Genomic DNA, 14967 nt, shown 5'->3' with positions numbered 1-14967 from the left:
CTCCAGTCTGTCACGATTCACTTTGGAAAGTGCACTGATTCAGAAACCCCGCCTCTCCCAGTCGCCATCAAATTTAATGATTTAATTAAAGCACGCAAAGTCCCTAATTTACTTGTCTAATGGAATCAGATTAATAGAAAACACTGCCCAAGTTCCTGTACTCAGCAAAAATGACTGTTTATTACAATAAATAAGTTAATACAATAATATACTATAAAAAAAATAAGTTCTAGCCACAAGTAAACAAAACAGTGAACTACCAACATACAACTCCACTAGTTGAAACTCTAACTTCCTTTTTAAAAATCCCTAAACACACAAAAAAACAGGAAGACATTGGAGTAATGGGTGGAGGAAGTAAGCAGTAGGGATGCACAGTTTAATACCACCGGTCCACAGGATTGAGGCAATGTTCTTTTTGCTCCCCAAAATTTCTTCTTGCCTGACCTCCTTCCACCTCTTTCACTTTTTCACAGGAGACTTAGGGTGACTGGTACACTAATGATAAAGTCTTGGAGTTACTCACTTAAGAGTAATCATAATTGTTGGCTGGCTGACGACTTCTAGGTACACAAGCAAGAGGCTGGAAGAACACTGCAAGGCAGGATTTTCTGAACCCTTTCAAGTTTCACAACATCCTTCCTATAGGAAGATCAGAATTGCACGCAATATTCTTAACCAATGTCCTATACAGCCACAACATGACCGCCCAACTCCTTTACACAATACTCTGACCAAGAAATGAAAGCATACCAAATGCCTTCTTAACTATCCTATCTACCTGTGACTTTACTTTCAAGAAGCTATGAACCTGCATTCCAAGGTCTCTTTGTTCAGCAACACTCTTTAGGACCTTACCATTAAGTGTATAAGTCCTGCTAAGATTCACTTTCCCAAAATGCAGCACCTCGCATTTATCTGAATTAAACTCCATCTGCCACTCCTCAGCCCATTGGCCCATCTGACCAAGATCCTGTTGTAATCTGAGGTAACCTTCTTCGCTGTCCACTACACCTCGTATGGTCTGCGTGAACTAAATTGGCTTTTTCGGAGCTGAGATGATTCAATGACTGATAATTGTGCCGAACGCATCTTATTATTCCAAGATCTGTTGTACCCCCATCCATACCCCCTCCTCTGCAACCCACAACCTGCAACCCCCCCACCTCCTCCCATCCTGACCTCCACTAGTTTCTGTAACCTCGTGGAAGAAGCACACTGAACATTTCAGCAAATCCAAGATTAAATTAAAGAAAAATAAGTACTAATGTTTTCTCTGATTATCCCTAGATTTTTGAAAACATCAAATTAACTGTCATTTATTTTACCCAATTTTCCACATATCTTTTACTTGCCACAATTGGATATGCATCAAATCCAATAATTTATTATTATCTCCATAATGCAAATGTTCAGGGATTTTATGGTAGCCATAAATGCTGATGTGAGATCTTGCTTTGTTTTGTCATTTACAAGTAATTTGGTTTACTTTCTTTCACAGTGTTCTATGGCCATTCCCCTTTACTTAGGAATCAATCTGCTCGTTGAAGGATCCAGCATCAAGAAACCATTGGCACTTATTCCAAAGAGCCAGAGCAATGGATTGCGTAACATTTCCCAGATCTCTGAAACCGTGCAAAAAATATGTGGTCTCACATCACAAAACCGCCAAGTAGCCATGAATGATGATGTAAATAAAGCAGCTAACACCGAATCTACCAAAAATAGAGACTATCCCAAACTATGCAGCAATCCAATCAAATCAAAACTTGCCATAATCGACAGCAATCCTGAATTTGCAAAACGTCCTCTTAATTTACCAACTGCAAAGAGTTCCAATACTAGCAATATCAAGAATCTCATCTATTTTGGTAATGAAAAGAATCCTTTACTTCCAATTCAGAGCAAAGTTCCACCTAATGTCAATAATACTGGCATTGCAAAGAATCTGTTAAATTTCAATAATTTGAACATGGTAAGGAATTCTTTAATTCCCAACCACTTCAGTATCACAAAAAATGTATTATATTCAATGAATTCCGGTGCAATTAGAAATCCTTTGAATCATAGTAATTCTAGCAATACAAGCAATCCTTTAAATCCCAGTAATCCCAGCATCACAAAAAGTCAACCAAATTCGACTAATTCCAGCATTGCAAAATATCTATTAGATTCAAATAATTCCAGTACTCCAAATGATTCATTAACTGCTAATAATTCTAGTGTCACAAAAAATCCCTTAAATTTGACTGATTCCAATGGTGCAAAGGATCTGTCAAATTCCAGTTCTTCCAGCACTACAAACAATTTGTTAAATCCCAGCCATACAAAAGATTCTCCCATTCCCATTCATTCCAATGATCTAAACAATTCCACAGCTCCCAGTGCTAACGATGCAAAGAATCTTAATATTTCCCAAGATCCCAACCATATTCAAGACCATGGCAGTTCCAACACTTGTGGGAAAGAGAAAACTGTCGACAATACCTATAACTCCAGTAAAATAAAAACTTCCAGCACTTCCAAACATCATCACAAGCCAAGGAATTACACTTCTTATAACCGTAAAAAAGCAAAGAAATTAAGCAGCCCCAAAGTTCTGGGCACCAGTATTGTAAAAGCATGGGATGAAATGCAAGAAATGAAAAATAACATTGCTGAAACAACTCAAGGTACTGAAACTGAAAACAATACCAAACTTGACCCAGGTGACAATATGGAACACGATTATGAAGTGCCAAAGTTTAGCAAGACTGAAGCAATTAAGAAAGTCAACAAGCAGCGTTTACAGCCTAGATCTAAGATCACGCAGATGAGTATGTCTGTAAAACATCTAATTTTGCCCAATCGACAGATGCTCAGAGATCCCCTCCATGTAAATTTGAAATGTTTGAGTCTTGATATGTTGAACTTTAAAGACATGCAGCATTCCAAATCCTCACCTGCCACAGATGCGAACAGAGTTAGAACTGTCCATGAGAAATCTGCTCCATTGCGATATTCCTACAATTCGCCAAGGCTACACCTAAAAGATCCGAATATTCCACAGCTTCATATTACTGGCTTGCAGCCACAATTTAAAGCTTCAAGTGAGATCAGCAACAAGTACATTGAAACCCATAAGAATGCGACTAGCAACCTGTTCAACATAAAGAAGCATCTGCTGACCAGCTCTTTCCCACTCTTTCAGTAACACAGTTATTGTGCTGACAAGTTGTTCTCAGATTATCCAATAATTTCTCGTGGATGTTTGTGCTGTCAAGTCCTTTCCAACTGTTTCACTACACCAGACTAAGTTTTTGCACTACCTCTTGGCAGGTTTGTGCCCTCTGAAATTACCTTTTGATAAAATGTAGCTTTTACTCTGTCGACAATATGCATTATTTGCTAGCCATTGTGTTTTGAAAAGAAGCTTTTTTTTAAAAAAGATATATCATTTTATGATCGTTTAAAAGCCAACTGCTTGCACATGTCAGGTTTCACAGTTGGATCTGAAAAATTGAAAGTGATTTTAATAATGAATTGGACATTGTTCTCATCATTGATCATAGTTTGATTTGTTTCTGTTTCTTTACATAAAATAAAACTACCTCTGCTTTTGTCAATCTTCCAGCTAAACTGAAAATGCTGGTGGAAATTTGAAATACAAAACAAGTACTAAAGCAACAGAATGTGTGGAATAGATCAGATACAATAAACATTGAACATAACAAATAAGATGCAATCAAGTACAATAAATGTGAAATGTAACAAAATATCTCGAGATCTGAAAGTATCTATACTGTTAATTTTATGCTTATGTGCTTTTCCTGTATGCAAATCATTGTTTTCTACTGATGTGTTATTATCACAGTTCTGTCTCAACTTTTCCATTATAAATTACTATGACCAGGTTTACAATGAAAATTGTGGCACTGGAAAAGCGCAGCAGGTTAGGCAGCATCTGAGGATCAGGAGAATCGACGTTGATTTTCCTGCTCCTGGGATGCTGCCTGAACTGCTGTGTTTTTCCAGCGCCATGCTTTTCAACTGTGATCCTCAGCATCTGCAGTCTTCACTTTCTCCTTATATTGAAAATGGCCTGTGTACATTTGCTACTGTATAATCACTGATGCTTCAGAACCTCAGTTTTGAGTTCTTCAACTCCTCAGTTGAGAATGCTGTGCTCCAGTCAGCTTTCATTTTTCTTATCAGTTTGTGGGACGTGGGCATCCCTGACTTGTTCAGCATGTATTGCTCATCCCTAATTGTTCAATGGATCTGGAGTCACATGGTGGCCAGACCTGGTAAGCATAACAAACTTCCTTCCCTAAAAGACATTAGTGAACCAGATGAGTTTTTAGCAACAACCAACATCATCATAATTAGACAAACTTCTTTTTAATATTGAATCCAAGTGTTACAATCTGCCGATGTGGGATTAAGACCGGTATCACCAGAACATTAACTTGAGGCTCTGGTATGCTCATCTATAGACACCATCTCCCCTAACTGCCATGTTTTGCTATTTAACTATATTTAATCAAAGAAAATCAAAATAGGAAAGAGTGTATGGCTTCAAAATGAGATGAATTAAATTGAAAACTCCTGGTCCAATAATGCCCTTTACCCTTACTCCATTTTATTTGACCATTATATTTAACCTTGGCTGCCTGTGAACAATGTTATGGATGATCAACCAGTCTGACTAACTCAGACCATTAGAGGTCAGAGATTATCATTACTCAAATGCATGAATGATGCTGCTCGTTTGAATTCCAACATTCTTCACTATAGACCAGGCAAGTCTAACTTTCCTAATTTTCGGTTGCTTTCATTCTCCTTATCAACCGTAAATCACATCTAAATGAGTTGTCAGGAGGCCATCTGTTCTGATGTCTCTATTTCTATCACTGAGCAGGCTGTGCAAAAAATGAAAGAGTAGATAGAAGATGATTGAATGTTTTATTTCCCGAGAGTGAAGGGAGGGAAGGTGAGACAAACAGCAACAAGCACAGACACAGATTGTAAATTTTGTGCAGGTTTTTGTTTAAAAAACACAACAATAATTTTCCATAAATGTATTTGCCTTTTCAAAACAGTTGCTGATTTTTTTTTAGATTAAGTATATAGATGGGCCTAAAAGTAGGGGGCACTTCTACTCCTAGTGGAGGTGTTCTAGAGCTCTAAGTCAATCGCTCAATTATGACCTCAGACCATTACTTGAGCGCGAACTGGTGAAATACCAAATTTTATGGACAGGTGGTCAGGAAGGGCTGCCCTCTCCTCTCTGTCTCTACCATCGAGACACTGTATGTAAGTGGCATCCAGTCAGTACTTCACTGCCTGCAACACAGAAACAATACTTGACCTCTGCTCATCAGTCTCACTCACCCCGAAAATCCTAAAGCCTCGGCAAAATGTGACACCACACTTTAGAGATGCTGTTCGGAGAAAAGGAGTTAGCTACATGGGTTGACAGCCGTAGACAGCTGAAGAGCACCAGCCACAAGAGGATGAATGAAATGCTGTACTCTGCCAAGCTGTGTACCACTTGCCACTCAACGCTTCATACCTCCAAGTACAAGTTAGCCTTGCAAGATTGCTACTGCAGAAGAACGTCACACAGTGGGATGGGTCCCAGGCATCTCCAACAAATGGCTCATGTGCAATCAATTGCTGTTATTTAATTACACCATAGTGATGCTATATTTCAAGTGTCTATCAAGGCTCACATTTAAAACATAAAAGGAGCTCCAATACTCAGATCCTGTACACCATCAGCTCTTTATCACAACAGGGATAATGTATACATCTGGTAGCTTGCATAGGAAACCACAAAGGATGGCTTTGAGTCAAGTGCCTCTTACTGTATAGAGTCATTGAATCATAGAGTACAGAAGAGGCCCTTCAGTTTGTTGAGTCTGCACTGACCAAACTACTCTAAATGTAAGCTAAGCAAGCTTTCCAGCATTAAGCCCATTACTTTGAATGGGGATAATGACATTTTAAGCGTTCATCAAAATACCTTTTATAGGTTGTGAGGTTTTTCATCTCTACTACCCTCCCAGGCAGTGCATTCCAGATCCCCTCACCCTCTGGGTGAAAGTAGTTTCCTCAAAACCCCTCTAAACCTCCTGGCTTTCAACTTAAAATTATGTCTTCTTGTTATTAACCCTGTAGGTAAGGGGAACTGCTGCCTCCTTTTCATCTGCTTCTGCCCCCCATAATCTTATAGTCCTCAATCAGGCTTCCCCCTCAGCCTTCTCTGCTGTAAGAGAAACACCTGAATGTATCCAACCTATCTTTACAGGTAAACTGCTCCAATCGGACAATGTCCAGGTGAATCTCCTCAGCACCCCCTCTAGTGTAATCATATCCTTCCTATAGTGTGGCAACCAGAACTACACTAGATGTGGCCTAGCTAAAGTTATGTTCCGCTCCAAAATGACGTCCATCCCTGTATAACCTATGCCATGGCTGATAAAGGGAAGTATCCCATGTACCTTTTTGACCATTTTGTAAACTTGTCCTACTATCTTCAGAGTTCTGTGGACAAGCATACTTTCCCCCCCAAAAAAATCACTTTTTCCCTCTGAGCTTTGTAATGTCCTGCCAATCTGCTATTCCCAATTGCAACATTGAGCGCCATTCTCTTAATTAAACCTTGGATAAGGATGGTGGCTCAGCACACCAACAAATCTTTGCTTTTCTCTGCAGCCTCCAAGTCTCATTCCCAAGTCAGGATAATAAAAAGGAGGTTGCAGTCCCCAGGGCTAACTCTACCATGAAGGAACAATTGGGAACCTCAAATGATGCACCATCAGTACCTTCTTGCCCAACCTTCCAGCAATGCAGTCATTCACCACAGTTTATAAACTATCAAGAATAGACTTGGATGTTAAGACCAAGGGTAGTGGAATAGACACACAGCCTTGGCACATGGATCAGTTTTTGTTGAAGGATGGCAACTTTGCACAGTGCATTACAAGGGAGTTCAGGGCTTTTTGGGACATCAATTGAATGCGAGCAGGAGTTGAGTTTAAACGAACCCGGAAGACTACAGCTAAGGTAAGACAGTTTGTTTTAAAATTACTTACCAGTAACGGGCAGCGGTGTTTTTTTTCTTCACAGAAAGAGCAGGAGCAGCAGGGGGAAGTGATGACGACCAGAGGGACAGCCAGGAAAGAAAGTAGTGACCATATATATCAGCAAGGCGGCTAAGATTTTGTGGTCAGGGTCAGGATTCCCGGAAGGTATGTTGCCTCCCTGGTGCCAGGGTCCGGGACATCTCCGATCGGGTGTATAAGGTTATAAAAGTGGAGGGCGAACAGCTAGAAATCTTGTTACATATTGGCTCTAATGATATAGCCAGAAAAAGGATTGAAGATATAAAAAGTGATTTCAGGGAGTTAGGATGGAAGCTGCAAAGCAGGCTGAACAGAGTAGTGTTCTCTAGTTTACTACCGGTGCCACGAGATAGCAAGGCGAGGAACAGGGAGTGGGCACAGCTTAATACGGTGGCTGCACAGCTGATGTACGAGGGAGGGCTTCAGATATGTGGATAATTGGGATGCTTTCTGGGGAAGGTGGGACCTGTACAAGAAGGACGGGTTGCATCAGAACTGGAAAAGGGACCAATGTCCTGGGTGGAAGGTTTGCTCAAGTAGTTCGAGAGGGCTTAAACTAGGGGGGTGGGAACCGGAGGTGAGAGTTGATGCAGATGAGGCAATAGCAAGAGGTAGACCAGCTAGTTGGAAGGATTTTCTTGGCAAGGAACCAAGATATCAGTTAAAGTGTGTTTGCTTTTACGCAAGGAGTATCAGGAAAAAAAGTGACGAACTTAGAGCATGGATCAGTACCTGCTGCTATGATGTTGTGGCCATAACAGAGACATGGGTTTCTCAGGGGCAGGAATGGTTGCTGGATGTTCCAGGGTTTAGAGCATTTAAAAAGAATAGGGAGAGGGGAAAAAGAAGGGGTGTAGCACTACTAATCAGAGAGGGTATCACAGCTACAGAAGCTTCCATTGTTAAGGAAGATCTGCCTACCGAGTCAGTATGGGTGGAAATTAGGAACAGCAAGGGAGCAGGCCCCCCAGTAGCAGCAGGGAGATGGAAGAAAGCATAGGTCGGCAGATTTTGGAAAAGTGTGGACGTAGTAGGGTTGTTGTAATGGGTGACTTTAACTTTCCCAATATTGATTGGAACCTCCTTCGAACAGAAGATTTGAATGGAGCTGTTTTTGTAAGGTGTGTTCAGGAGGGTTTCCAAATTCAGTACATTGATTGGCCGACGAGGGGAGAGGCCATTCTAGACTTAGTGCTTGGAAACGAGGTGGGGCAGGTATCAGATTTTGTGGTGGGAGAGCATTTTGGTGATAGTGACCACAACTGCCTCACATTCTACATAGCTATGGAGAAGAGAATTAGGCAAAATAGGAGGATATTTAATTGGGGAAGAGGAAACTATGATTGGCTGGCCAACAGAAGACAGCAAGTGGTAGTAGAAGGAAAATATTCTGCCTGGAAGTCTGTGGTGAGTTGTGTTCCACAGGGCTCTGTCCTTGGGCCTCTATTGTTTGTAGTTTTTATTCGTGACTTATATGAGGGGATTGAAGGATGGGTCAGCAAGTTGCAGATGACACAAAGGTTGGAGGTTGACAGTATAGAGGGCTGTTGTAGGTTGCAGTGGGACATTGACAGGATGCAGAGATGGGCTGAGAGGTGGCAGATGGAGTTCAATCTGGATAAATGTGAGGTGATGCATTTTGGAAGGTCGAATTTGAAAGCTGAGTACAGGATTAAGGATAAGATTCTTGGCAGTGTGGAGGAACAGAGGGATCTTGGTATGCAGGTACATAGATCCCTTAAAACGGCCACCAAGTGGACAGGGTTGTTAAGAAAGCATATGGTGTTTTGGCTTTCATTAACAGGGGTATTGAGTTTAAGAGTCATGAGATCTTGTTGCAGCTCTATAAAACTTTGGTTAGACCGCACTTGGAATACTGCGTCCAGTTCTGGTCGCCCTATTATAGGAAAGATGTGGATGCTTTGGAAAGGGTTCAGAGGAGGTTTACCAGGATGCTGCCTGGACTGGAGGGCTTATCTTATGAGGAGAGGTTGACTGAACTTGGACTTTTTTCATTGGCGAAAAGGAGGAGAAGAGGGGACCTAATTGAGGTATACAAGATAATGAGAGGCATAGATAGAGTCGATAGCCAGAGACTAACATGAGGGGTCATAGTTTTAAACTGGTTGGAGGAAAGTGTAGAGATGCCAGAGGTGGGTTCTTTACACAGAGTGTTGTGAGAGCATGAATGCGTTGCCAGCAGCAGTTGTGGAGGCAGGGTCACTGGGGACATTTAAGAGACTCCTGGACATGCATATGGTCACAGAAATTTGAGGGTGCATACATGAGGATCAGTGGTCGGCACAACATCGTGGGCTGAAGGGCCTGTTTTGTGCTGTATTGTTCTATGTTCTATGTTCTAATTGGGTTATGGCCAGTAATCCATCAGTACTTTGGGAGACCACCAAGGCGTTTTTAAGGGATCTGATTAGTTCATACTCAACGACGAGAGGGAGGCAAAGAGGACAGCAGCAGCTGATGCTTGAGGCCTGGCTGAAGGCAGCCGAGTCGGCATATTATAGCAGAACATCTGTGGTTAAGTTACAGCAGGTCATGGCTCTCTGGGCTGCTCTGGACTCAGTGCTCACACAAGTGGCAAAGTGAGGGGTCTCCTTTGCAGAACAAAGGCTGTTCAAATATGGGGATAAGCCAGGTAGATACCTGGCTAGGAAGAAAAGTGCTGTGCAGTCCATTGTGTCTATTAGGGAGAGAACTGGCAACATCACTCGCAAGCTGGAAAAGGCTAATGCCAGATTTTGGGAAGTCTGTGTAGAGTTATACTGGTTGAAGGGCTGTGGGGATGGAGTAGCGAGAGTGAGATTCTTTTTTGAAAATCTGGACCTCACCGGTATAAACACAGATCCGGTCTACCTTTTTAAATTCAGGTCTGGTGATACAGGAAGTGCAAGAGGTGGTGAGTCAGCTCCAAAGTAGCAAGACACTCAGTCCAGACGGGTTCTCGAGTGAATTTTACAAGGAGTTTATACACACGTTAGCTGAGGCACTTATGAAGATGTATAGTCATTCATATAGCCAGGACTGCATTCCACCCTCTCTTAGGATTGTGCATCATACAGGCCCATATCATTGTTGAATGTGGACTTCAAAATTTTATCAAACGTGCTGGCTTTGAGGATGGAAAAGGTGTTGCCTGTAATTATAAAAGAGGGTTGTAGCTCCTCCAGCAATATCAGGAGGGTACTGAACATAGTGGAAATATGTCAGTAGAGATTAATTCTGGGCTTGGTGGTCTCAATGGATGCAGAAAAGGCTTTTGATTGAAATGGTCGTATCTTTTTTGTTGTTCTCGATCGCTTTGGTCTGGGAGGGGCCTTTGCTAGGTGGGTGGCAGAGTTATATAGAGACCCCAAGGCGGTGGTTATCACAAATGGGGTCAAATTAAGCAATTTTAATGTGGGGAAAGGCAGCCGACAGGGGCGTACCCCTTTGCCACTACTATTTACCTGGGTAATTGAGCTGTTGGTGGAGGCCATCTGAAAGGACCCTGAAATAGTGGCACCAAAGGTGGGAACTGGGGAACACAAAATTACACTTCATGTGGATGATGTCCTTCTGTTTTTGGCTAACCTGGAAAAGTCTGTACCCAGGCTAATACAAAATATTAAATTACTTGGCAGTTTTTGGGATACAGGATAAATTTTGAAATGTCAGAAATCATGCCTATGGGGGGAGGGGTTGGTGGGAGTACCGAAGCAGGAGGACAGAATGGAGTTTCCTTTTAAGTGGTCACAGAAAGGTTTTCTCTATCTGGAAATTTTTATTGCCCCTACCTTCTGTCAGCCGCACAGAGCTATCTTTATACAGTTGTTTGAAAGAATAAAGCAGGACTTGCAGTGGTGGGAGGGACCACCCATATCATGGTTAGGTCATATAGCCTTGACTAAAATGAATGTTCTTGCTTGGTTATTATATCCCATGAGGATGTTCCTGTTGTTATTACCCAGACAGATGCTGCGGAGGGTTGACGGTTTTCTTGTTGAATGACTATTTAGTTGATGCCGTAGGCAGCCCCCAATTAAATTTACCAAGTTGCAACTTACACAGGATATGGAGGGGATGGACCTCACAGATCTGAAGAGATACCAAACAGGCACCCTGCTGTCAAATGTGACTGAATGTGTGCATAAGAACTCAAGGCCGATATGGCTTGATGTAGAGGCCTTGCAGGCGAGAAATCCCCTCATCAATTTACTGTTTATGGACAAGATGAGACCTGTGGCTGAGCACTGTGAGAACCTGATTATCATCAATATGGTGAAAACATGGAGGTTAATGCAGCAGGGTGAGGGCAATTTGCTTAAGACTTCACCATTCACCCCATTAGTAGCAGCCCAAGGATTTAGACCGGGGTCAATGGACTCTGGCTCTAGAGCATTGTAGGGTAAGGGAATCTTCTGTGTTGGAGATTTATTCAAGGGAGAGGTCTTGATGTTCTTCAACCAATTAAGTTAGAAATATGGTATTCCTAATAGGGACCTTTCTGATACTTCCAGGTTAGGGATTATATACAGAAGAAGACCACGCTCTTAGCCCTGTCCTATAAGTTGGATATAGAAAGAAGAGTGCTCCAATGTGGGGTGCTCTCTTAGTTAGTACCATGTATCATCTGCAGAGAAGGAACGTCTTGGGAGATAATAAGAGACTCCATGGAATCTGGAATCAGGAGTTAGGGGAAGAAATCTCATCAAAAACATGGGAGGATATATGGGGGAATGTTAAGAAAATTTCAATATGCAATAAAGCACAAGCAATGCAACTAAAGATCCTTCACAGAGCCCATATGGCGCCAAAGAGAGATTACCGAAGTTTAAGAAAGGATCTTCTCCAAAATGCCCCAAATGTAAAATCAGCATAGACACCCTCACACATTACTTTTGGACCTGTTACAAGATTCGCGGATACTGGGGTGCCATAGTGAGTGAGCTGGAGAAGATCCTGGGAATTGAAGTTAAGGAGGATCCTGTATCCCTTCATTTGGGACTACCGAATTTGCCCTCTCTGGGTGAGCACAGGAAAAGGTTATTTAACGTTCTTACACACTGTGCCAGGAAGAACATTCTAATGAATGGGAAATTAGAAAAACATACTCATCTTGCAGAGTGGCACAGACTTGTGATGGAGCATGTCCCCCCAGATTATCTAACAAATATGGTGAGCCCTTTCTAAATTACATAGACGTGGATGTATTGGTGGTACTGATTAGGGCCTTTATATAGCCATGAGGGCTGTATATGGTGGTCCGGGGACCCCGGGGGTTGGGGGTGGTGGTGGTGGGGGGGAGGCCTAGTAAATACGGGTATAAGAACTGTTGCTTCCATGGACGGGAGCTTTGGTGGAGGTGTGGCGAGTAGAGTAATGTAATGTAGTCCAACATAATGTAATTTTATACTATTTCATTTTCCTTGAGTTTATTTTAATTTGGGTTAAGTAAATATGAGACGATTATATCTTGAAAAGTAGTAGGTAGTTTATTGTTAATGTTGCTGTAATATAAGAAAGTGATATTATTTCTACTTTTCTGTATTTCTGTATTTGTATAACTTTTTGGTTTTTTTGTAAAAAGAGTAAAAATTATTCAATAAATATATATTTAAAATAAAGGAAAATTGAGTTTTACAGACAAGGGAAAATCTTTTTGTGAATTCAATCTTGGAATATGAACATTCCTGAAAAAATATTTAATTTGCTACAATACTTCAAAGGATGGATAATTGGTGAGAGTATACCAGTGAAGAATGTTAGTGAATCAACATTCTTATTTTAAACTGAATACAAATTTGCAAATGATCATGGTAGAATTCAACTTCCAAACTATGATTATTAGGTCAGGTTTTTGGATTATTGGTCTAATTAATTTGTTTTCTTTACAGCAGAGAAGACTGAGGGGGGAATATGATGGAGGTGTATAAGATTATGAAGGGTATGGACATGGTGGATAGAGAGTTGCTGTTTCCCTTGATTGAGAAGTCAATCATCAGGGGTCATAGTTTTAGGGAAAAGGGCAGGAGATTCAAAGGGTATTTGGGATTTTTTTTTTAACTCAGCAGGTTGTGGAATCTGGAATGCACTGCTTGGGTGGAGGTCAGAAACCTTACAACCTTTAAAAATATTTGAATGAGAATTTGAAATATCATAACATTCAGGGATATGGGACAAGTGTAGGAAATTGAGATTAGTGCACTTTTAGTGGTAGTTATGTTGGTGCAGACTTGATGATCTGAAGGGCTGTTTCTGCATTGTATGAATCTATGAATTAAACATCAAACGCACTGCTGCACCAATCTCCCCATAGATTCCAGAATTGTAGCAGATTATGCACTCAAATCTGCTCCAATTTTAGTCTGTGCGTCAGCAAATTTACAAGATAATACTGCATTAGCTGAATTAAGACACAAGGTAATATATAGAAACAATTGTTTCTCTCCCAAAACGTTTTCTCTTACTTTCCACTTCTTGTCAACCTGTTGTTTCTGGACAGCATAATTTTAAAAACAGTACGCATACAAGATGATACTCAGCTTGACCTCACCAATATCTTTCTTGATTCATAGCTATCTCGATCCTCTGCTGTCTTTAAACTGCCAGACTGCTTGTCCAACATCCAAACTGGAGTAGGAGAAACAAACACAGAGAATGTTGGAGAAACTCAGCAGGTCTTGCAGCATCTGTGGAGACATCCAATGTTTCATGTCTGGTATTATTCTTCAGAGAAGTCCTCTGCAGTATTTTGCTTTAACTGGTGCAATAGAAATTTTCTCCAACTAAATTTAAACAAAGTCATTGTCTTTGGTTCCTACCACAAACACAACTCCCTGGTCACTAATCCCATCCATCTGTCAGAGGTTGACACAATTTTGATATTATATTCAACTCCTAGAAGAGCTTTCCAAAAGCATTTCCACTTAATCATTTAATCTTTTTCCACCTCCATAATATTGCCTGACTCCATCCTGCCTCAGCTCATCTGTGGCTGAAACTGTCTTCCATGTCTTTATTGTCTTGTGATGAGATTATTCCGGGCTGGCATTCCCTTCTTCCATCATCCATTACTTTATGATGATCAAAAATCCCGCCGTCCATATGCAACTTGCAACAAGTCCTGTGCACCTATCATCCCAGTCCTCAATCTCAAACAGTGGCTTCCAGTTAACCAGACATCAATTTTAAACAAAAAAAAACTGTGGATGCTAGAATTCTGGAACAAAACTGGTTGAGAAACTCTGAAGGATTGGATGCATCTGTGGAGAGAAAGCAGAGTCAACAGTTTGGGACCAGTGCCTCCCTTCCTTCTAGATATGTTATTCTTTCTACTCTCCAGTCTGATGGAACAATTCCTGAATCAGGGAAATTTTGGGAAATATACTGCATTTGACGGCCTGTGACATGATGAGGATGAAAGAGATGGTTATGAAGAAAGGGTCCCATGTGCACTGAGGTTAGTTTGAACATATTAAAGGGGGATGAGATAGGGAGTGTTAAGAGGATTGAAAATTGGGAAGTGTACACTGACCAATTCCAGAAGGTCCAGGTTCAACTCCTACCTGCCCCAGATGTATCACAATGTGTTTAAATAGGTTGCTTGCTTGTATTTTCAAATAAACCTGATTTACTATAACCTGGTGTTGTGTGATTTTTAACTTTGTCCACTCCAGTCCAACATGGGCACCTTCACATCATAAAGAAAATCTATACTGACTGATGAATCAATTGGGGTCTAGATTAGAGTGGTGCTGGAAAAGCACAGCAGTTCAGGCAGCATCCGAGGAGCAGTAAAATCGAAATTTCAGGCAAAAGCCCTTCATCTGGAATACAGGCAGAGAACCTGAAGGGTAGAGAG

At 41.2% G+C, this 14967-nt stretch overlaps 1 protein-coding gene across 1 annotated transcript in view; it reads left to right on the top strand.

The window, feature by feature from the left end:
* The window catches only part of LOC132822460 (tubulin tyrosine ligase 3-like), a 60751-nt gene extending 57558 nt beyond the window's left edge, over positions 1 to 3193 (top strand). The window contains exon 13 of the mRNA XM_060835839.1: positions 1502 to 3193. Within this exon, the coding sequence (XP_060691822.1) occupies positions 1502 to 3193 (1692 nt within the window). The remainder of the gene's footprint in view (positions 1 to 1501) is intronic.
* Positions 3194 to 14967: the final 11774 nt, after the last annotated feature.

This window comes from Hemiscyllium ocellatum, chromosome 14 (assembly GCF_020745735.1).
Source record: "Hemiscyllium ocellatum isolate sHemOce1 chromosome 14, sHemOce1.pat.X.cur, whole genome shotgun sequence".
In the NCBI taxonomy this organism is placed as follows: domain Eukaryota; kingdom Metazoa; phylum Chordata; class Chondrichthyes; order Orectolobiformes; family Hemiscylliidae; genus Hemiscyllium; species Hemiscyllium ocellatum.
Note: the sequence above shows the minus strand (reverse complement) of the source record. Positions and strands in the feature narration are given on the sequence as shown.